Source organism: Fringilla coelebs (assembly GCF_963513975.1).
Source record: "Fringilla coelebs genome assembly, chromosome: 8".
Classification (NCBI taxonomy): domain Eukaryota; kingdom Metazoa; phylum Chordata; class Aves; order Passeriformes; family Fringillidae; genus Fringilla; species Fringilla coelebs.
The window spans coordinates 24,742,230-24,766,617 of NC_140066.1; the positions used below are offsets into that span (position 1 = coordinate 24,742,230).

The 24,388-nt window shown below is 44.6% G+C and overlaps 1 protein-coding gene across 2 annotated transcripts in view; it reads left to right on the forward strand.

The window, feature by feature from the left end:
- NEURL1 (neuralized E3 ubiquitin protein ligase 1) overlaps nt 1-24,388 on the forward strand; it is a gene marked incomplete at both ends in the record, with an annotated part of 136,848 nt that overhangs the window by 42,135 nt on the left and 70,325 nt on the right. Inside the window, one exon of one of the 2 annotated variants that reach the window (XM_084209936.1) lies at nt 17,502-17,535. The exons of the other annotated variant lie outside the window; for it this stretch is intronic. Within the exon in view, the coding sequence (XP_084066062.1) occupies nt 17,502-17,535 (34 nt within the window). Of the gene's footprint in view, nt 1-17,501; nt 17,536-24,388 lie in introns of those variants that run through there. 2 annotated transcript variants of the gene reach the window in all.

Below are 24,388 nucleotides of genomic sequence, written 5' to 3' on the forward strand. Positions count from 1 at the left end.
TGTAATCTCTGCTGCTGTCCAACAGTGCTCCAAAAGCCCCCCAGCACTTTTCCTTCTAATACCTGAATAGCACTTAATTTTTACTTCCACCAGTTAGTGGTGATGTGATCTGTCAAAGAGCCTTAACAAATGTGCAAAAACACCTCGAAGTGGGTAAAATGTTTTTAAAGAGAATTTTTTTGTTTTCTGTTGTGGGCTGACACTCTTCCAGGTGTTTACACCCAATGCATTTCACATTTCACAGCGATCCTGCTGACCCCCACTGGTGCTCCTGCAGATCAAGATGGGAATGAGTACATGAATGTGTGCTGTGAGCAAGGCTTGGCTTTTTTTGGTTGTTAGGTCTTTATTGTAGTTTGGGTGACTGCAGATGTTGTTCCATCTTATTGGGCAGATCAGTTATCTTGCAGGATCAGCTGTGCTCATTGCAGGCAAAAGTGGATTGCAAGTCTATTTTTTTACATAATTAACTGCTGAGCAACAGTCACACTGACAGATCCTGAATTCCAGGTTAGGCACACTGAATATGCAGTATTTCTGCTATGGTCTTTTTTGGCCTTTAGTGAAACATACTGAGGACTTGTTCAAGCAATTGGTAACACCCAAGGGTTGCTTAGAGTTCAGCCTTTTAGCAGATACTTACCTTATCTGTACTTGTCCCGATTGGAAGATCACTGTTTATTTTCATTTTGAGCTCCATGATTTGGATAGCTTTTTACACATTGCTCATTATAAATTATACTTAGTGTGTTTCCATTTGGCCTGGATCCTTCTCTCTTTAAAAGCTTATTCCAGGATTTGTTCACTATCTCTGTTTCATATTCAAGTGTCCCTTTTATAACCTTGGTGAGAATTTACAAGTAATTTCAAGCCTGGTGTCCAGTTCCAGTTTGCATCCCCCTTTCATTTATGGCACAAGCACAGACTGCTGTAGGTACAGCAGGTAAAGCAGTGATGTTGAAAAGTGGTGGAAGACTTGGTTGCAGAGACAATTTACTGACAAGCTGGCCACTGCCTAAATTTCAGAATGACAGTGGAGAAAACATGGAAGCTGTGCTGAGCCAGAGCATCAGTGATATCACAGTAGCAATCAATAGCTCTCAACAAAATATTTACTGCTGGATCCACACTTGTCAAAACCTTGGGGTAAAAAAGGCTGAAACAGATAAAGAAGTCCTTTCCCTCTTGTCTGGGGCTTTTTGACTCCATCTAAAAGATAAATTCTTGCTTGATCTTGGTGAAGAGTGCATGTGACTTGATTAGGTGCTGCTCACTCTCCCTGTTGCTTTGCTGTCTAAGAGGCCATTTATTAAGTAGTACTCTGGCAGAAACTTACACTCTTTTATATAGTACTTGTCATTTGAAGATCTCCAAATCTGTCCAAAGTGGAGGAAATTTATAATCTTTATCTTGAGAATTTAGAAACTAGGGTCAGACAGACAGGGTCAGAAAACCATTGCCAGCACTGGAAATAGAACCCAGGTTTTTGTTGTAGTTTCTGATCTTAGTAAAAACTAGGTACCAAGTGGGGAAAGGAAAATGATTCTTCATTTCCTTCTGAACCTATCTTCTGTTGCAGTTCAGTTGCTAGGCTGCCATGGTCTCACATTTACCCATGCAAAATAACAAAAGAAAGGTGTTTGCAGAGTGTAACCCAAACCACTGCTTTGCATACAGGGGCAGGAAGGCACAGCTTGGGAGGGCAGGGCTGGGGGGTGTGGGCTAGTGCTGCCCTGTAATGCAGCCCCAGCTATGGAGCTGGATCCTAAATAATGGAGATGATTTACCTGAAATGATGGATGGAGCCTGGCAAAATGATGCCTTCGTCTTGCTTTGAGCCAAGATGTTGCTGAAATATAAATAGTTTAATAATGTCTTTTAGATACAAAGGCAGTGAACTTGCAAGAAGCAAATGGAAAATCATCACATGCTGCAGCATCCAGTGAACTTGCTATGCTTTCTTGCTTCCACAAGTCAGTCACACATACTGTTTCACTCACTGTTAGGAAGTAGAGAAGCCCTTTCAAACCTAATTTGCAATCAAGTAGAAGAAAAAATAGTTATTTGTGCAGAATAGCTTCAGAGATTGTATTCTGTGTGTGTCTGACTTGGAGAACATTGCTGCTGCTTTTAAAAACATCAGATACTGTCTTACTGCATGAGGTACTATCTCACTGGGAAAGACACTCTCCTAAATTCCAGCAGTCCACTGTTAGAGAAAAGGAAATTAATTTTTCATTCTTGTCTCTGATGTAGTCATCTCCTTTATGTGAATCACAATTCTCATTGCTAGAGAAGGCTGGAACAGAATGAACATTTCATTTGTACCTATGTTCCTAAATTGGTCCCCATCACTGCATTCAAACATCTGCTCCCTAGGGAAGACCATTTGCTTTAGTATTTTGATTTGGAAACTGTACTGACATAAATAGACAGCAACATCAGATTCAGCATCTTGAATGCACTTTCCAGCCTTTGCATATCTTCAGGCTATCTGCTAGGGACAAAATTTGAAAGTATTTCCAATGAATCCACTTAGATGCTAAGTCATTTAAATTCTCAGCCTTTTTAGCCATTGTTGTTGCCAGGCATTTGTATAATGGCACAAGGCAGTGTTCCCTGCCTCCCCCTCCACATTCACCCCAGCATGTGGTCTGGTGGGCTTGAGGACAGCAACTTAAATGGATCCCTTTGTTAAAATGGGCAAATCATCTCTGAAATGGAGAGTGCCTTGATCTGATTGGAGATGGTGGGTTCTGGTTTTATGGAATAATACAACAAAATGCTCTTATGTCACATTGAAATAAAAGGCAACTTTAAAAATCCTCAGGGGAGGAGTGTGTCCAGCCACTCTAAGAGCAGCCAGGAGTTTGAGAGAGCACACATCTCTTGCCTTTTCTCTGTGATAGCTCTGGGAATGTATTTTGCTAATTCTGAAATGGGAACTAATTGAATGCTGAAAGCCATTTTTACAAACTGCTGCTGAGATGAGGTGATTAAACTCCCCAAATTTCTGTTACTCTAAACCAAAGTGAAGATGTATGCTGTGCTTTTCCAAAAGATGTCCCAGCAGACTTGTGTTAAAGACAGCTTGTAGCAGGCTGGCCATGCTGTTGTGTTGTCTTTTCTGTTTTATAGCATGTAACCTAAAAATCTTTCTTTCAGGTTCTCTTGTTTCGGTTTGGTTTGTTTTTTTTTTTTAAGTTTGGGGTGGTTTTTTTTTCTGATGGATGTACAGGTATCTTGAGGGTTTTGAAGGACTCATTTAACATAAGAAAAGTTGCATTCTGCTTGACCAGTTTTTCTCTTGTATATTTATATCTAGTTTTTCTACTGCTGCTCTGCTTGTGTCAAGGTAGATGTAAGAAATAGTGAACAAATTTAGGATGATGCTAAACAGAAGTTGCATGTCTGGTGCTACAGCTGCATAATTTGACTTTGTTACTTCCAATCATGGAAGCATGCATATATATGTATTTGTAAGGCACTGGGTACCTTGGCCTCTTAAACTGTAAAACACTTAGCATTTCTGGGGTTTGACAAAACACATGGCTGCTTTCCTTTCTCACACATGTTCTTCTCAGCTGTATGAAAGTGTGAGAATGGTTTAGAGAAGGGATGAGCTCGGAGGATGGCCTAGGTCTATTCTAGCTGTAGAAAGAGGGCACGTGTTTTCCATTGGTGCTGTATCTCTCTGTTCTGTCCCTCTAACTCCTCATGACTCATTTGCCTCATAAAGCTCCTGGACTGAAGAGAGGCTCTGGGGCTCCCTGTGATTACTAATTCATCGAGCCCCGGCAGAGCGAAGCCGACGAGCACAGAGCAGACTGTGGTGTTGAGGAGTGCAACTCACACCCTGCACAATGCAGGCACTCAGCATTCCATTTAGTTTCCTTGTCTCCTGTTTTATATGACCCAGCAAACAGTGCTCTGCTCAACACTGGCAAAAGGGAGCTGCCTCTGAGAGAAGAGTGGCTGTGAAGGAGCAGCAAAGGCTGTGGCAGCTGTGCTGCCCCGCTGCCACCCCTTCTTGTGTTTGGGGGACAAAGCCCTTCTCTCCTTGTCTTTTCCTTGGCTCCCATTTGGATAGAGCAGTGGTAAGAATGACCTTGAACATCCCTGTGTTGTCCCCTGTCCCAAACCACAGATGGATGAGCAAAGACAAGTTTGGTGACCAGGAAGAAAACAGGCATATGGAGAGACTGTTCCACTTGGGAAGAGGAGTGAGGAATGACCGGTGAGATCCTGATCTCCACCCACAGCCTGTCAACAATCAGAGCAGGTTCTCTCCTGTATGAGATGTTTTGTTCTTAAGCCTCAAAGCAATAAAGTGCCTTAGTCATGTTTTGCCAACAGCTGATGGTATAAACACAGTGAAATGAGTGAGCTGCCATGTAAGAGGGTGCTGTGGACTTTATCCTCTGGACTGGGCATGGAGCAAACCCTGTTACACCTCTGGGTTTTTTCCAGATTTCATTGCTGTTGACAGTCAGTCATCCTCCAGAGTCCCTCTGGACACTGAAGATAACATGTGTCAACTAAAGTGTCTGAGTAGGTGACCTCTAGGAAAGGAGATTTTGCTTTTGATAATTTTTCACATCACAAGCAAGAAAAATCACACTTGAAATTGCTGCTTTGCTGGGAGCATGAGCAGAGGAGCCTATGATGGTGGTGGCTGCACAGAAGGTTATCCCTTGAAGATGGCCTGGGAACATGGGGAAAGATCACTGTGGGTGCAGTGGTACCATGGACTGGGTGCTCTGTGTGCAGTGAACAGTTTGAGTAGTCTCATTCCCAGTTCCTTGACTGACTTTGGTAAATCCATGGTTTTTATACGTGTGTTAGTTATCTAAAGTTTCTCTGCTCCTGGTTGAACAACTAATTGCTTCTGACCTGTTAATAATGAGTTTTCATTCAGTGCTCATTTCCCTGGCACAAGACAGAGCTCTTCATGGTAATGCCTCTTCCTAGTGGTTGGGTGATTGTAGCTGTTTGGTTTGAGAGGGGAAATACACTTTCTCCAAATATTTCTGCTAGCACAGTTTTGCTTGTCTGTGCATTAATCAGTGATGAACTCACACCTTATTTCTACATATGGTGGGTTCATGTTTGCTGTTAGTGTTTCAGACCACTGTGAATGTCTACGGGCTGGCTGAGGGAGGACTGTGATATTGTGATGATGTTGTAAGGCTTGGGCAATGAAGAAAGGCATTCATGCTGTTTGATTTTTGCATCTTTTAACTTTAAAATAGGTTTAAAACAGGTTTGGTTTTTTTTTATTTAATGATATAGTTCCTATTTGAATAGGGAGGAATAGCAAAAGATCTTGCTCCAGCAGGGAAGCTTCCTGTACACAAACAGTAACCAGAAAAGATGCTGAGCTCAAGCCCCGTGGCAATTGCAATGATTGCCATTTCTCTGGGGCTCATAATGAGCAACTTGCCAAATGTCACAGCTGGTCCATCACCAGTGATGGCCCATTAAAAAGTTCTTTGTTGCTTGGCTTTCATCCCTTGTGAGAAGAGGGTGGAGGAGAGGGCAGCTCTCAAGCGATGTGTCCCAGTTCTGTACCTCTGATGCTGGCTGCCTCTCATCACGGATCTGACCCTCAGCTGGTCAGGGGTGGCAGTCTGAGGTCCTCAAAGGACTTGGGGACTGACCCACCTGTGACATGACACCCCTGGCCCTTGGTGGCCTTGCTGGCATGTTTAGATGTCAGTATCCATCCAGCATTGCTCTTCCTCCTCTCCACACCTTGCCTGGTGTTGGAGCTCTCTGTCTCCATGGTGCCTCTTCATGTTACTCTTTGCTTATTTAAAAAGGGAGAAGAAAGCCAGGTGGTGTCAGGTTCCATTGTGTGTGCTGCTAATTCACCCTTTTACAGTCCTACTCTGTAATTTTCCCTGTGACTAAAGGGGAATCATTCCACCCAGTGCTCCAGTTTTTTTGTTATTCATTTCTAACAAGGTTTTTCAAGAGTGCAGAGAATAAGTGAAGAACCCCCATATTTTCTTCTTCAGAAGACAAAAAGAATGCCCATTTTATTCTTTTGATTAAAAAACATGAACACCTGACTTGTTAGGTAAAAAAACAGATGGTAGAAGCTTGAGGGGTAGTGTGCACACACAAAAACATCTGCTGCACAGATAGTATTTAGAAAATGATGATATCAGAGCCTATTGCATCCCACAGGCTGTAAATTGTGGAAATGTCCCCAAAAAACAGAGCTCCCAGAATAGGATGTAGCTCCAGCTTTGAGTGCCCTGAAATGCTTGGCCTGGCTCTAGTTGTGTTGTCTTGATAATGGTCTGCTGCTTACCCAAAGGGTAATTGTTTAGGGTTAGGTTCCTTACCCCATTCTTCTGCTGTCCCCCAGTGCAGGTCTGCTGCCTGCATGACTAATCCATCGAGTATGCCAGATGTGATAGTCCAAGTCCTGTTTCTCTGTTCTGCCTTGTTATCTTCATTATATGTTGTGTGCTCAGAGAGATATTAATTTCTGAATATCATGCTTTCCATAGTGACTGCTCAGGAGCCATATCATTATGGTCTTAAAGATACAAGGCCAGATGCTTTCATTTATACTGGATAAGCCTCTGAGGCTTATATGATCAGTTCCCAAACTATAATTTACAGAAATATTCTGCCTTGTGCATTCCAAGAAGTTTGAAGGCTATTTTGACAATAAATTACTTACAACAAATTTTATCCAAATTATCTTCTATGTTGTATTTAAATCTATTTTCCTCTCACATGTTCTTTTGCTTGGTGTCTTTATAGATTTAACATGACTATCCAAATGGAAAATCTCATCTTAAATATGAGTCAGCATAACCAGCTTTTACAAGCATGAGAACTCTCCAGATTATGACACCTTTGTACTGTGAAAATGAAAATTTAAAATTATATGCTGCCTATGGTTTATTATTTATCTATCTCATAGGCAATTAACTACAGCAATTTGTATGAATCTGACAAAGCAAATGTCAGATGTTGTTTCCATTTCTGCTTTTGTTTTGCTTCACTGGCAAAATTCTTACTGATTTCAGTAGTGGCAGATTAAGCCTTGCATATGTTTAATTTTCATAAGCCAGCAAAAATGTCTTTCCTCTTCATTGTGCCCATTTCCTTTAAATATTTCTGTGTGTCTTTACACAACTCTCCCACTCAAATTTCAACATCTTCCAAGTCTCCTTCCTTGGCTCAAGTTGTCTAAATCCCAACAAGTATTGACTCAGACTGGGGTCTTACCCAGCTAAGGGTCCATCCGTGCTGTGGGAGACAGACACCGCTTCTGTTTGCTAGAAGGTGAAATAAGGTATTGAATAAAGATGCTTTTCTGCATTGCCTGAGTTTTGAGCATGTTAGGTGTTTCACAGACCTGCAAAGCAGCAGATGGATAAATGGTGTCAGCAATATCGTGTAGGCTGTGAGGAAAAAAAGTAAGTTACTGAGCTTTAGGCTAGCATGAACAATATCCAGAAAGGGTGACCAGCAGGCAAACCCTGGTGTTTGAGCACCCAGGGACAGGGGGTTCCCTGTGCTCCCCAAGGGCAGCCAGTTCAAAGGGGAGTTGCTCAGGGGCACTGTGGTATGGGTCTTGTACATATTCTCTTAAAAAATAAACCTCTGCCTTAACAGCAGGTTTGAGGTTTGTCTTGAAGCAAAAACTAATGTCTGGGAAGATCACAAACTCCTAAGATGTGGACTTTCAATACACTTGAAGGTGTTAAAAAGAGCATCATCTGAAATAGCCTCGTGTCCATGCAGTGTACAGACCTGTGCTGCTAACAGGAAACATGCAGAGATATTTATCTTGTCATGCCCGTGTCTAATGTTCCTATCCTAATCTAGACAGAAAAAGATTTATACTTCTTAACTACCCTGCATTAATGAGAAACATTCTCTTCTGTCCTCTCACTGAAGCTGAAGGGCATATAGTCTCTGCAGTAGGGGTGAGACCACAGTCAGACCTGGAATGAGGTCTTGGAAGTGTCAGTGGACTCAGTTCACTGTGTGTGAGTTAGAAGTGTGGCCGAGTGCAATTTGATGAAGATCTGGTTGAAGTTGGGGAGCGCTGAGCATCAGTTGTCTGTGTTTTCTTTTTGGAGGTGAAAGCTGGGTTAGAGTCAAGTAGGGATTCCCCTGGGATGTGCAAGTGTCTCCTGTGGATAAGGATATGCTGCTGCCACCAAAAGTGGTGCTGGTACTGGCCCCTCAAGCTACACGACAAGAGGAGATGGGTGAAAATGTCCAGTTTAGAAAATCTGGTGAAGAATGTGGTGGCTGATCTGCTTTAGAGGCACAGGTGAGAGTTTGCTTTCAATAGAGCAGTGTGGGTGGATATTGGGTGAAAGCCTGGTTGAGGACTCTCAGCATTATGATGACTGTGGCTGCAGCTGTGCTGATAAAGCCATTGAAAGATGGGCATTTTGTCCATGTGGCTACATAAGGCTAAAGTGACAGAAATCATCATAGTTGGCACGAAGCTGCAAAAGTGAAAATGCTTTTGTGCAGCTAAAATGTCTCCAGGACATAAGAACAGCTGAGTTAAGATGACCTGATAGGGAGGGGAGAGACACTCTGTTTGGATTGGTGTTGTAAATGATGTAACTGCTGGTTTTTACTAGCCTGGGGTATGGCTCACAGGTCACCTTGAACAAGCAAATAGCTGCACAGAATAGCTTCGAGTTTTTGAGTCATTCTGTGGAACATACACTTTGGTCCTAATAAGCTGTGTTTATTAATCATTGAAACTCAACTTGATTCTAATCACTAACATTATTTTTAGCCCCTCATGCTGAACAGACTTCAGATGTATTTTATCTGCTCAAGAGACCAGTTGTGCTGGGGACAAATCCTGCCTATTATTAGGAATGTGTGTATTTAATAAAATATCTTGTTTATATCTAAGTTAAGCATTTTTTTTTTCTTAGATAGGTGTGATTTAATGTTTCTGTTTTAAGATGTTTTTCTCTGTCCCTGCAAAACCAAATAATAGTTTGGGAGACCAAGAGAAGGAAGGGTGGGAAGAAGCAGACATCTAAGTAAAACATATGTTGAATGGGAAGAAAATCAGTCATCCTGGGTTCTGGGCCTGTGATTATTTCCACATGCCTGGACCGTATCACTGTGCTGTGTGCCATTAATGTCATTAGATGCTTTATGCCAGAGTGGATTTTTTGTATGTGCTGGTGAGATTGCAGGAGTGGGACCTTGATGGGTAAATGTTGCCAGTGCCATGTGGGCACTGAGGGGGGGCTGCACCTTTCCAAACCCCCTTCCTGTGCTGTGTGTGTGGGCACGTGCCCAGGCAGCCCAGCAGCCCATGGAGTGCCAACGACTGCCTGGCTGGTTAAGGAGCCTCCAGGCAGGCAGCAAAGCTTGTCCTCAGCTCTTTTTAAGAAAAACTAACAAGAAAGCTGGCTAATCTAACCCCACCTTGTAAAAACTGATATTTTTAACTGGTGCTTGGGGCTGGGAGAAGGTTGAAAAGAAGCTTGATGTTCCTATTCAAAGGTGCCTGTGTGTCCAGAAGAAATACAAGCCCCTTATTTTTCTGAGGGCTGATTTGTGAGAATGCAAGGCCTTGGGATGCATTGCCATTCCCTTTGGTTCATGGCGAAAGGAAAAGAGATTTGCTTGCTCCTTCCAGATGAAAATACAGAGGAGTCTTCCAGGCCAGAAAACTACTTTTTTTTCCCCTTTTCTTTCCTTTTTTTGTTGTTATTTGAGCTTGCCAGATTGGTCTGCTCTCCACTCTCCAAGTGTGTGGGCGGCACAGAAGAGGTTGCAGAGACAAAGAATTGGGGGAGGGAGGAAGGAGGAGTGAAAAAGACCTTTGGATTGGAGGCATGGTGTATGGGAGGAAGAGGCACAATGGCAGGAGCAGTTGGGGCTGTTTTGGTTTGCGGGAGTTTGCGGCGGATCAGAAGGAGCTGTGGTAGGTCAGAGACGCTCAGTCTCGATGCTGCAGTGGTGAATACATTAGCATGGTTTAGATCCTGGGGATATGGACATTCTTCTGTGTTTGGTAATATGAGTCTCACGTCCTGCTCTGATCCCTTTTCCTGGAAATGGAGATGTGGGATGGAGAAGTGACTGGAGGGAAACATGACCATTGCTCTACTTAGTACAATATTTGCACTTTATGTTCATCTGCTTTGTGCTTTGATAAAGTAGCTATAAAACAAGTGGCATTTGGTGAAGGTAAAGCTGTGATCTTTTGTCTGATTAAAGACAGGACTGATTAAGTCCTGTTTTCCTGAGCTGAAGAACCAAAACACTTTTCTCATTCCAATAATAGCTGCCCCCAGTCTACTGCATCTGGCACCTTTCAGGATACTTCTGTGAGACTGACTTGGAGTCAAAATGTCTTTTAGTTTGAATAATAGAAGAAATAATATCAAGGGAGGAAGGCTAAATTTCAGGTAAAATGTGAAAGGCCACAAAGAGGTACAAAGCATCAGTATCTGGTGAGGGGGAAGTAGAAGACCAGAGAATGGTGAGTAAAAGATGAATAGAGGAAGTGGGAAGGGGCAACACCTGTAACAGGCATGACATGATTGGTTTGGTATTTACACCAGCAAGATTCCTCTCACCAGGGCTAAAAAAGTAGTACTTGAAGTACTTGACCTCCAGCTCCTTTGGTTCCCTGGAGACCAATGTGAAAGAGTTGTGAAAGCAGCTCTGCGCAGGAAAGTTCTGTGAGTAAGTCACATTTCCTCTGAGAGGGCCCTGTAGCAGGAGACAGGGCAGTTTTGGGCTGGAAGGGGCTACCTGAGGAGCCATTCCTGGATGAGGATCACTGAGTGTCCTCTGTGACCCAGAGCCTTTCAAAGCCCAGGCTATAACTTTCTGTGGGCACCAGCAGTGGGGGACATTCTCATGGACATGAGGTGTGAGCCTGCCTGCCCATCTTGGCAGCCCAAAAAGTTTCTTTTGGATCCTGCTGCCCTTCAGTGTCCTCTCTGGAGGACTTTCAGCAGGGTAATAAAAAGGTGTTTCTCTGCTGGGCTAATATTTACATCACAAACATACAGTGCCTTTGCTTGGTTACAAACATCCCTGCATGTAAGTGAGGGGCTTTTCTGGGAAAGGGTGGCACAGGAACAGAGAGGTTATTCACTCTTATCGTAGTATCTGCTAAGAAAAATCTTTAGCAACTGCATTTCTTTGGCAAGGGAACGTTATTTAGATTACAAAGTCAGGCTCCCAAAAGCTATCACGTGCTGGAGTGGAAGCTGTCTACCTGACCTTGGTGCTGGTGCTTTCTGATTACCTTATTTACCTCCTTGGTTCCACAGAGTCCAGCCTGTGCCCTTTCTAGAGGGCATTGAATGAAGATTGGTAGAATGAAGTAACCTGTTGCTTGAAAAGATCCTTTTTAAAATTTTTGAAAAAACTCAAAATGTGCTTCTTTAGCTCAGAGAGGCATCACCATTTTCTACAGTAATATTGTGAAAGTGAATGTGGTGTTTGCTCTGCACTCACATGTTAAAGCAAAAATGCCATAAAAATACTGTTGATTCCAGCTGGTAATTTAGTTTTTCAGTGCAGAATTTGGATATTGCCTGTGATAAAGTGTGAATGAGCTACTTATATAATACAAAAGTATGTATGTATTATACCAGTAATCCCTGTAACTTTGTGTGGACAGACATTACACTTGGGTTGCTAAAGTCTGCCATAGAACCTTATCATGTGATACTGTTCAGAGTTTCCAAATATTTAATAGCCACAGAACTGGGCTTGAAATAACACATTTCTCAGTCCTGCCATGTTGTCATTGTGCCGTACCTCCAGTTGAAGTAAAAAAATCTCTCATGAGATTAAAGAAAATATTTGCTTTACGATAGAAACTTTAGTTTTCTCTGTAGTTCTGAAAACATAAGTCAATTTAATTCAGGTGAGTGCTATAACTCAGCATTTCTCTGGTTTAAAAAATTACAGTGTTTCTTCTGGTGACGTGTTTTTATATTCATTTTCCATTTTATTTGGATAAGCCTAAGATTCTTCTGAATCTTGTTGTGCTTGAAGAGGGAATGTGAAATGGCAGTGAGAGGCAAAGCTATTAATTTAGCATGGAAATGAAGGTCAGAGCTGGAGGCATTTGAAGGCCTGGTTGGTGTCATGCACAGCATGATACTTGCCCTCAGGAATGGGCTTCTGGCAGATTGCAGGGGACCTTGCCCCAGACAGACACAGTTTTTCTGTATCATTTAAAAGCTCCTGGTTAGTGTTTTCTTGCCAGGCACATCTTATATTGAATTCTGTGATTTTTAGTCCTTGCTTCCTCTTAGTTTCCCACAGAGTTTTCTCAATGTATTATCCCAAAAGTATACAGGAAGAGGGAGCACTCTTGGCTTTTGGTGCAATAATTTCTTTCCTGACACCTTCATGCCCTGAGTCACTCTCGTTAAAGATAAACCCCCCATCCAGTGGGGGCTTGTGAGCATGTACATGCTGATGGAAAAATGTTGTGCAATTTGGCCTGAGGTCAGTTCAGTTGCTTTCCATAGAAATCCTTCTTCTTGCTCAGCTTTTTGTCCCTCTCCAACATTGCTGTTTCTCTCTTCCACTCCTGCAGGCAGGCAGGCAGGGAGGTTATGATGAAACACTGAGTGCTGGCAGCGTCAGGGTTAAGACTTGGACGTCCTGTGGCATCTTTGGTTTTACATAAACAGGGGTGGCAGCCCTTGAGCAGTGGCATGAGGCCTCTGGCTCTCCTTCACAACCTGGGCATCCATTGCAACACCTCCCTGATGTCTTTATTGCCCTGCCAGAGACAGCCTTTACCACTGTGCTGCTGCAGCTCCTGTCACTAAAGCAAACACAGCTGATGTCTCATTTAAGCTAAGTGCAAATGGGAGGTGGTTAGTCAGCCTAAAGATTTTTTCCTGTCCTTAAATTCCCCTTCCTGCTGTGCCTGCAGAGAATTGTATTGGGGTAATTGAGCCACCTGGGTTAGCAGTGGCAGTGCCGTAGTTTGTAGGTATGAGTCGTGATTTCGATTTTAAAAATTTAGGCCAGAATTTTGAATTTCCTTTGACTCACACTATGAGATTTGGCTTTCATCCAGAGCTGCAGCTTTAAAATAATGCTTAATAATGACATAACTCGTTATATTCCCAAATGGCTGCATAAACGTCAGCTAATCAGCATATTGCTTGCTGCAGCAGTATCTGTGTCTTTGCATTGCAGAAAAAGGATTGAAGGTGGAGAGACACCTTTTGTCTAAGTCACCTCCGTTGGTGGCAATAAATTAATTTTAAAAGAATGCATAGAAGGCAAGGTTTCCTAGCTGTTTCTTGTGCATGCTGGTGAGACATTTTTTCTTGGATGCTTTCCTGCTGAGAACATAATTTTTCCTCTGAAGTTACAATGGCAGAGGTTCCTGAAGGAAATCTGTTTTCTGTACAGGTGAAGCTTCCCCCTAGCAGCAGTCAGAGACTCATGCTGAAAAAAGACCTAAGAATGTGTTCCCATAAATTATCCCATCTTCCCAGATGAACTCCAGTAGCTGAGAGCTACTGCGTTGAGTGAAAAAGGGCAATTTCTAGTCAATCTGTTTGTTACCATAGAGTCAAGTGTAAGTGGTAATAGAGAAACTGATTGCAGCTTTTAAACCTTTTAAACCTTTTTAAAAGTCATTGAGAGAAGATTCCATGTGCCTGGTGAATATTAGATTGATTTCCAGAGTTCCCACCTTTTACCCATGCTGATATTCAAGGAAACTTCTCGGACTGTTTCTCTGCCTGCAGCATCGTTAAAGGAGATGTGATCCTCATCAAGAGAGGTTTTATTTCTTGTTTTGTCTCGATCACAAAGTGTAAACTCCAGTTCTCCATAGAGCCAAATCCAGTTCCAAAGGACTTCTAGCTGCATGAGACTTGCATGAACTGGATTTTCATTTTCTTGGCCTGGCCTGTGCAGAACTATGATCTTATCCCTGATCTCCCTGAGTTTTCCTCTCCTTGATCTCCCTGAGTTTTCATCTTTTTCTTCTTCTCTCTTTGTATCTTTGGTGTTTCCTCCTGTGCAAGACAGGTCTCTGCAGAGCTGGTTCTCCCTGCTGTGGTTCCCTGCAGGTATCTCTGCTGCTTTCCCTCAGTCAGGGTTGAATGAGCTGTTTGGCTCCATTGGGATGTCTTTTCCCAGACCATGATGGTTCTTTGGCATCCTCCTTGCTGACCTGCCAGCTTTCACACCAGGACACCAGGAAAGCAATGCAGATAGTCATAACCCTTCCTGGTCACCCTGCCTGGTACCCAGGGCTGGGGATTTTATCCTGGGAGGGCTGGGAGAGATGCCCCATTGCCTGCTCAAGGCTGCTTGGAAAGATCCAAGGTTTTACTAATACATGGCTTGATGTCCATGAATCTATTTTCAGAAGTGCTCTGCAGCCTCAGCATCCTACTCTTGTGGTTAATAAGTATATTTAGCAAGATCAGACACTGCCTCAAAATACTCCTGTTGCAGATTTCTCCTGGCTTGGACAGCAACACTGCTGCTTGGCCAGAGTTTGCTGGATGCAGTTCATGAATGGAAATGGATTTAGGGGCTGGGTTTTTGTTGGGTCCAACCAAGTACCTTTGTCAGTGATTTAGAAGGGTGTGCAAATGGTGATGTTATTGATTTTTATACTTGAGGCCAAAATGGGAGGCCTTATCCTTATTGACAAGGGCAGAGAAACAGCCCAAGGGGACCTGGAGTGTATTGACAGAGAGAACTGTGAAACAGGAACAGGGCAGTGGGAAGGATTTCCCTTTGTCCAGAGGAGAGCCTGAAACATGAAAGACTGTGTAGTAATTTGGAATAGATAAAGGTCTGAAATGGGCTTGGAGGTGGCCAGAAAAAATCAGCAGTAAGTTTCAGGGTGATGTGTCTGTGAAGGAAAGATTTGCCATATGGCAAATAATCCTCAAGGAATTATCACAGAACAGGGCAGACAGGCCATTCTACTGCTGTAGATGGCTCTGAGGGTCTGTGTCCCTCAGGAGCTGCTCCACGGCACTGGGGGAAGCTCAGGGGTGGGAGGGGATGCTGGATTCTTTTGGAAAAAAAACCCCAATTTTAAAATCAATTGAAATTGTTTATAATTTTCTGCCAAACAGGATGACTCATTCTGGCAGTCTGCCCTCTCCACCCTCCCCTTCAGACAAACAAACAAAGCCAATAAGTTGGAAAAAATAAAATAATAAGACATGATAGCAATTCACACTTTTCCTTTTGCTGTATTCAAAACAAAGGGCTTAATTTTAATTTTTTTTAAGGACATCATTTCAGAGCTGGATTGAATGACCATAACTTGAAAAAATGAGGTAAAAATAACTCTGAAAATAAAATGGTTCATTTTGAATTAAAGAAACATTTTGTTCAGTGAGACGCACAAAGCATTCATTTTTTGGCCAACATGAAACTATATTTTTTTTTCTAGCAATCTCTTGTTTGAGGCAGTGAACCAAGAAGTCAATTATTCACAGAGCTGTAGCAAGATTAAGGTAACGATGGAAAGCAGAGCTGAAATGAGAAACTGAGGGAGAAAACTTGGGATTGAATGTCCAAGTCAATCTTCATTCCCCCAAGTGAAACGTGGTATTCGATGGTGTAAATTTCCGGACCCTTTGCCTGAGAGGGTGAGGTGCCCCCCAGAAGATGAAAGCAGCAGTGTCCTTGTGGCATCTGTGGGTCCCCAGCAGCCAGGGAGCAGAGCAGGGTGCTGTGATGGGTTGGTGTGACCTGAGAGATGTCCTGCACCCACTGGGGGTACAGGGGCCACACCACGGTGCTCGGGGCACGTCGGCACCCCACTCGCTGCTGCTGTAAATGCAGCATCATCTGGGGAGGGGAAAAAAATAGAAGGAAAAAAGAGCAAGATTCTGCTTCTGCCAAGAAGCTGCCATGAGCTCTGCAGAGTGTGACTTTGGGCAGGGATGAGCAGAGTGCTGCCTGCGTGCTGCTCAGCTGAGGAAGAGCTGCTGCTTGGCTCTGGAGTCCGGGTGCGCGTCTCGGCTGGGCAGGTGGGAGCAGGGGTGAGCCGGCAGTGGTGACTGGATGGAGGGCTCGGGAGAGGCTCCTCTTGCAGGTTGAAAATGCTGGACACAGCTTTCCTCAAGCACGCAGCACTAGTGCAAACACCCTGACTATGCTTTTTGGCTTGGGCTTTTTTTGCACTGCTTTTTTTTTTTTTTTTTTTTTTTTTTTCCTTTTCTTTTTGTTGTTTTTCTTTTTTTTTTTTTCTTTTTTTTTCCTCCAGAAGTGCTGAGACCTCAGCACACAGACATCCTAAGCAAATAATCCTTACAACACAGGGAGGAGAAAATCTTATTTCCCTTTTTTTCCGGTGGCAGAGTGGAGACAGTGGGATGGCAGGATTTGCCCGACACCATGGTAAGAGTTGGGAGGCAGGGCTGCTCTCGCGGCTGCACAAGTTTGACTCCCGCTCCTTTGCAGAGAGGGGAGCGACTGCGGCGCAGCAAAGATGCATGAGCTGGTTTCCATCGAGCCAGCTGGGATCTGCCGGCGCTGGCTGTGGCAGCTCGGTGCCTGCTGTGTTAATTTACCCCCAGAGCAGTGGACAGGAGAGATGCAGGGAGAGGAGTGAGTGGGCAGGGGCGTGCGGTGCTGGAGAGGAGGAAACGAGTGAGCTCCTGCATGAACTGCGGGATGCAGGGAGCAACAGAGGGACCATCCCTGGCTGCGGTCCCCTGCGCAGCTCCTTGCACCGTTCTCGGCATCCCCCTGCTTTTTCTAACGCTGGCCATTATCCATCAGCAGAGGTAATGAGCTGGAGCGCAGGAAGCATTGTATCTGGGCTGAGCATGCGAGCCCCGCACAAAAGAGTTTACGGGGGGTAATGTTTTTATTATTTCAGTCTGTGGCGAGCCATTCTGCCTTTCGAGCGCTTCTTTATTAAACAATTAATAATTATTAATATTAATAAAACTATTAAATAATCAATAATTAACATGCAAAAGCCGTTCGAAGACTGGTGTGGTGATAAATTTTAACTTTTCTTTATCCCCGTTCTAATTTATTCCAGGGTTTTGCAGTGGGGAGCGAAAGTTTCAGATGACCAGAGTGGTTTGGTTTTATAAATGAGTTCTTAATTTTTGTTTTCTTTATTTTGCCCCGTGGAGCGAGAGGTGCTTCCCGCTTTGTTCTGAGCACTGCCGAGGCTCCGGGTACCGCCGGGTTGGAGCCCGGCCGGCAGCCCCGCACGGCGCCGGCAGCGCCGCTCGTGGGTGCCTTCGCCTGCCGCGCTCCGCGCTGCGCGTGGGGAGGGGGGGACACGCTCTATCGGTGAAATGCCGGCAGCTATTTCAGGAAGCGAAGTCTCCTCCTTCTTATGTAAATAAAGATGACAGCTCGGAGCGCCGGTGCCGCGGCGGGAGGCGCGGGTGTGGGCGGAGGCAGCCGGCGCGGGGCAGCCGGGTCCCGCGTGGGCCGGGGACTGCGGAGCGGAGCCGGAGCCGGAGCCGGGCGGGGGCTGCGCCGACATGGGCGGGCAGGTGACCAGAAACCTGCTCTACGGTAAGGAGCGACAGCCCCGCCGCCGCGGGAGGCGGCTGGCAAAGGTGCGGGGGGGATGCCGGGGATGCGGATTCCGCCCGGCTCTCCTCCCGGAGCATCCCGCTCCAGGAGCGGGGCTGGCCCGGGAGGGAGCCCGGGCTGGGGTGGGGCTTGTCAGGTTGAACACGGGGGTAAGGCGCAGATACCTGCCCGGGCAGCGCTGCCGGGCTTGCTGTGAGGCGTCAGGGCTGAAGGAGAAGTAACTGTGTCCGTGTGTATCCGTGTGCGCTGTGTGACAGCCCCGCCGAGAAACACCAGTCCCGATGCCAAGGTTACTGCCAGGCCGCTGAGAGGGCTCTCTGAGCAGTCACCTCATTTCTCCTTCCCACCAGCAGTTTCTCAGCTGAATTGCTAAGGTTTGGAATGGATGTCGGTGTGAATTGGCGGAGCTGAGGCTCCGAGCGCAGCCCTCTCCCCGGGTTTGTTGGGTGATGCGCGGCGGGGCGAGGGAGGAGCTGGAGAGGGAGCGGAGTGCCCTGCTTAGGCCAGCCTTGAACAGAACGGGAATCTATGGGCAGCGGGCAGGGTGAGACATGTCCCTGCCTGCACAAATCTCGTGCAATAAATACTTCTGTGGGAATATTGCAGTCCTTAGCATCGAACCTGTGTTTTGCTCTGAAATGCTCTGTGTGGGTTTGGATGTAGTAAGTGTGCTGCATGCTCAGTGGGGTGTGACTGGGGTTTTCAGAGACCCTTCCTTGTCACAACAACATGGGTATGGAAGGCACAGGTAAAGCACTGTGGAGCATCTCGTATCCTTGATTTGAATGGAGATACATGAGGTATATACATTTACATTGTGAATATTCATATTACAGCCCTGATTCTTCTCATATTTTCTACCAAGTCCAAACCCTATAGTTTAAGGAACAAATAGGCATAGTTAGGGAGTAAATGACTCTCCCCAAAGATATTTAGCAAGATGATAGAGATTTTTTATTTGTTCATTGTTTGTGTTCTGAAGTTTCTGTGGCCTGACCTTATTTCTTATTTAATCTCATGATATGCATGCAGTATGCAGAATAATTGCACTGCTGGGTCACCAAAAAAAAAAAAGAAAAAAAAAAAAAGAAAAAAACTCTGGCTGTCATCTTGTGATTGTAAGTGCCTTTTCCCCTCTGAAGCATTATTTGAATGAATTTTAAAAAAGTCAGTGAAAAAATAAAAAATATATATGTTTCCTGTGTGTGCTAGGGGATTGGCATTCCTGTTGGGGCCTTCTCCTGCCTGCAGCTGGCAGTGGACTGCACAGCAATCTTGCAACTTCTGCCTTTCAGCGATTCTCCTCCAGCAAGCATTCTTCTCTTTAATTTTTATTTGTTGGAAGATGGAGACTAATGAGGTGATGTGGGTAATTAACTCAAATTTTCCTCTTCAGAGGGGTTACAGGCTGTGTTATATACAGAGGTGATGCACTGCTTTGTTCAGCACAGTGATACTTGAAAAAAAATAGGGATTATATATTAAAAAAATCATGCTACAAATGCACATTTAACAAAAATAGACTACATCTGCACTTGTGGTTTGTCTGTGGCTACTGTTCCTCCAGTTCCATCTTTCTGTTGAATATTTGTGTTTCAGATGTGTCTCAAAATAGCTGAGGAAGGAGAACAGAATCTGTATCCATTTCTCATAAGATGAATTGAAAGTGAATGTAATGATACTGAAAGGAGTTGCATTGATAGCCTTAGGACTGACAATCTTTGTCTTAGATAGCACAGATAATTAATTAACCAGTGTCCTTCAGACATTCCTGGTGACCTCTCTGTGTGGCAAGGATGAGGTGGGATTTTTACAAGCACCTGTTCACTGAAAATTAGCTCAGGTGGGGAGATGCTGCTCATGCTCTGCTGAGCTGGTCCTGGGGAGACAGCAGGTTTTCCTGAGACTTGTGCCCAGAGCTGGGTGCTGGGTCCCTGCCTCTGCCTGGGCACACCCTGACCTTGTCAGGGTCATAAAAGTTAATTGAGATAAAAGCTCCTGCAGTGGCTCTTGAGGGAGGCACCCTGTCAAAAACACCATAAAATCAGGTTGTTTGTTTTAAAAACTGTGGGTGCCCTGATGTAAGAACAGAGGTTTGGCGTTGCCTGCCTGCCAGCTGAACATGAGCTGGCAGTGTGCCCAGACTAAAGGCATCCTGGCCTTCATCTGCAGTAGTGTGCCAGCAGGACCAGGGCAGGGATTGTCCCCCTGGACTGGGCACTGGCGAGGCTGCACCTCGAGTGCTGTGTCCAGTTCTGAGCCCCTCAGTCCAGGAAGGACATTGAGGTAATCAGGTGAGTCCAGAGAAGGGCCACAGAGCTGTTGAATGGTCTGAAGAGTTAATCATTTGAGGAGCAGCTAAGGGAGCTGGGGGTGTTAGCCTGGAAAAAGGAGGCTCAGGGGAGACCTTAACACTCTCTCTAACTGCCTGAAAGGAGGGTGTACTGAGGGGGGGTCAGCCTAATCTCCCTACCAGCAGGGGATAAGGACAAGAGGAGATGATCTCAAGTTGTGCCAGGAGAGGTTTTGATAGGATATTAGAAAAAATGTCTTCTTTGAAAGGGCAGTCAGGCATTGGAACAGGCTGCCCAGGGAAGAGGTGGAATCACTGGCCCTGGAAGTGTTCAGAAAGCATATAGGAGTGGTGCTTAGGGACATGATTTAGTGGTGGACTTGGCAGGGCTGGTTAGGAGTTGGTCTCAGTTATCTCAGAGATCTTTTCCAGTCTATGATTCTGTGATTCTAGGTTTACAGTAGTCAAGTACAACCACACACAGGCCGTCATGAGGAACACCTGGCATCATTTTCCCCCCTTTCACTCACAAGTATGCTCTCAAACAGCCAAGATACACAGCAATCCTGCTGGATAGAGGAGACTCAACATCCTTTGGCTCAGGAAAAGCCACGAGTGGGTGACACGTCATGCGTGGGGTTGCATGGCCATGGTGGTGGCACTGGATGTCCCTGGACCTGCACTGATGCTTGGCTCTGCTGTGTGAAGTCCTGCAGGCCAGTGCTGCTGATCCTATTTGAGCCATACTGTGAGGTACACACAGGCTCACGTGCACAGGCATCTCCCTGGGTGGAAATGATTCCCATTGCTAGGTGGCTGCAGAGCCATGCTCATCTGCCCTGAGGTGGAGATGGTGAGTGCTGAATGGGCCCTGAGTCACCTGAAGGAAAGTTTCCCACCTGATGGGACTGGCAGGAAAAACAGACTTTAGCTGGTGTCACTAAAGCTGCCTGGGCTTCCTAAGAGAGCTCCACTTCTGACTTCACTGCCCACTACCAAGCAAACCCCAATGGCTTGTACCATGACGAGCAGCACCTTTGTTTGTGGAAGGAGTCAGAAGGAGTCATCTGATGGCTTGAGATGTTGGGCCACGGGACTGTTCTCTGTGCAGTGCTGACACCCACTCAGGCAGTCCCCATCTGTGTCCCTTTGCCTGGCACTGTGACTGTCTCTGTTCCTCTTTCCCATTCCCTCTTGCTTTCCCACACCCTCTGCAGAAGTCCTTGGGGTGTTTTCCAGAGCAGTCTACGCAGCAAGAAGAAAAGTAAAAATAGGAGGTTCAAAGGTAACACAACCTTGATGGGCAGGATGTTTACTTACTATTTGACGTGTAATATCTCTATATGCAGTGCTTAACACTATTTTAAACAGGAAATGTTGATATGGTTCCTTGTGATTCACAGAAAGCTGGTTTCTACAAGAATGACTCTATACTACAGTATTCCTATAACAAAGTGAGGGTTTATTAAGTAATTATATTAAACTACATGCTAGCTAATCATGCTTGAAATAAATGTCTAATAGATGCATATGTCATAATACCTGAGTTCTCCTTATGTGTTTGGTACAACTTGCATCTGCTGCAGTAGTTTTTCATGCCTAGTATTCTTGATTTTAGGGGCCAAATCTATGAGATTCAGTCTAAGGGAAAAAAAATCCCCAAACACCTGGGTAATTTTGATGTCTCTTTCATTAAGAACCAAACTGACCCAAAGTGATGCTTTAACCAAGGAAGCTGCTGCCCTGTGTGGGAGAGGGGTTCAGTGTGGGTAGGCATGCAGAGGTTATGATGGCACATCTCTACAGAGGACCTTTGACTTGCTAGAGTGTACACTGTGGGTTAGTCCACGTGCAGGGGGTATGTGAGTCTGCACAGCTGCACATTTGCTCAAGAACTACCCTACTACCCCTGGTAATTATTAGTAAATCATTACTTGCAGGGCTTTGTTTCACTTTCACTTGAATTAGTCACGTTACTGGCATTTTTCAGAATTTTGCTGTGGAATCATTTTTACCAGGAGCAGGGGAAAAGGTATCTCATGTCACGTTTTTCAAACTGTAATTGTATGGCATCAATGTAATTGCAGAGAAGTCCCAAGTGAGACTGTGTCTGGTTTTGAGCCCGGGAGGTGGTGCTGATTGACAGGTGTGATTTGCAGTTGGAAGGGCTGAGTTTTCAGGCTGCTTGCAGAAGGTGCTCTGTAAGCTGTGAATACAATATAAATACAACCTCGTGTGTCTTTGTGTGGTGTATGCAAAGGATCACATAAAGGTTATGTATGACCAGATTTATATCTCCCATATGTAGGTCTGGAGAGCAATGCAGCCGCATTTGTGTGCTGCAGAATGGAAGAAGGAAGCAGGAATTAGGTTATAGCAGGACTTCATCCACACTGCATGGCAGTAGGCTTTTGGGTGGCTGTCTGCATTCATTTCTCATTTCATTGTGACCTCATTTTCCATGGACATTCCTTTCCTTCCTGGCTGGTCATTTATTCCTGTACAAAAGAGTGTGAAGCTCTCCCATGATCCTTCCCCCACATTTTGTTCTCCTGGAAAACAGTTTCCAGGTCTTGTTCACACATGTTGGTGGGAGATCTGGGACATTCAGGTGCTGTGTGGAAGCCTCAGCCCCCATGGCAGTGGCTGAAGAGCTTTGGGGAAGAGCAGAGGGTGGAGGGCATTTCCCCAGTGAAAAATGGCTATGGTGTGCGACTTCTTTCACTCTTACTTTGCACTGTAGAGCTCTGTTTTGCCTCTTTCTCTGAACTCCTTGTAGAGTGGTAATTGGTGTGTCTATCTGCACGTGCTGAAATCAGCCCCACGCTTTGTGTCTCGCTGTCTTCATTGCCTGCACTGCAATAACCATTCTAACTACCATCATTTATCCTTGCACTTAATATCACTAAACAGCATTGTTCTCTAACACACACATATATTCTAGTTTAATAATTTCCATCTTCTTACACCTAATTAAAACTTTGAGTATCCCAGAAAAAATAAGAAACAGCAACACCAAAAAAAACCCCAAACAAACCTACAACATCAGCTGCTAGTGAGATTTCTCTGCAAATTAATGTTGATTTATATTCTAATAATCTCTGAGTTATTGGCTAAATTTTGTGGTAACTTGCCATTTGATGGAGTGACTGGTGATGATATCAGACTCAATAAGGGATGAACATCTCCTCTATCTTTCAGAGAGTTGCTTGCTGAGGACTAATACAGGACTGAGGAGAAAAGGTTGTTTCTAAACCCCCTCTGCTTTCAGCAATTGCCATATAGCCCTGAAAGCAAAAGAGTCTGTGTGTATGAGGAATTCATCCTGTTCAGGGTTGGGTTAACTGGTGCAGAAGACCTTGGGCAGGGTGCCAAAAGAGTGTTGGCATTTGCTGAAAGTGGAACTTCCAGAGATTGTTTTGGTGTGTGCCTCTGACCACTGTGTCACCTGTCAGTGTCCCAAGGTGACCAATAACAGAGCATCACCATCTGCTGACAACACTTGTGACAGGAAGTGTAACATCTCTGTATGTGGAGATTTTATGGGTAACCACGTTTATTCTTGGAAACGGCTTTCTTTATGAAAGGCAAATGAGTTTTTCATTAACTGTGGCAGTTTTTAAATGTAGGGATCTTGCTCCAATGCTGAAAGCAAAGGTTGTTCCTGTTCTCATTTTGTCCTTTGCTTTCATGGCATTTTCTGATTAACTTTTCTGTCAGCTTTGATGCTCTGTTCCGGTGGGACCTTGGGACTGAATGTTGTTTGTCAGGTTTTGTTGTCTTATTTGTCTCCTCTTGGACAACTCCTTTCCCTCCTCTATGTGAATGCATTTTTAGCTCTGATCCTTCTTCACTTCTTCCTTACTTCTCTTGTTTTCTTCAGAATTATGGGTGCTATATTGATCTATCATTCCATTAGTTTAGAGGCAGCAGGTGTCTCTTCAGGAAGGTTTGTAGGGTCTACTGACATGTTCTAGGCAATCATTTGCATACATAATCAAAGCAAGCGCTCCCACAGCCTGAACATTCATATTGTTAGTAGTATAAGATAAATTTACCGAACAAATATGATTACCATTGCAGACATAAGCAGGAATTTAGAAGAGGTAATCTCTATACATATAATTTCCAAACTGATATGGCTGCTTTAGTTTCAGTAAAGAACTTTGCATTAATGATATCTGTATGTGCAGAGGGTTGCATCAAGAACAGTCTAAAAATTAACCCTAAAGGAAAAGGAGTTTCCTGTAAAGTGAAAGCAAACCAAGGGGTGGAATTAAAGTTTGCTCTCAGGAGTTGTCAGGGGTCAGTGATGCCACAGCAGGGTGCTGAGCTGTAGGAGTGTGGCTGTGAGCCACCAGCTTGGCAGAGCACGTGCCCATGGTTGGAGCACATGCTTCAGCCCTGAGCTTTGCTCTGGGGTTGATTCCTTTGACCGTGGTTGTCCTTTCATTTTTCTTCTTGTCTATTTACCTCTAAATCAATGTTTTACTTTGAAAATGTTTTTCTCTGAGTCCAAAATGAGTCAGAGCCACCTTC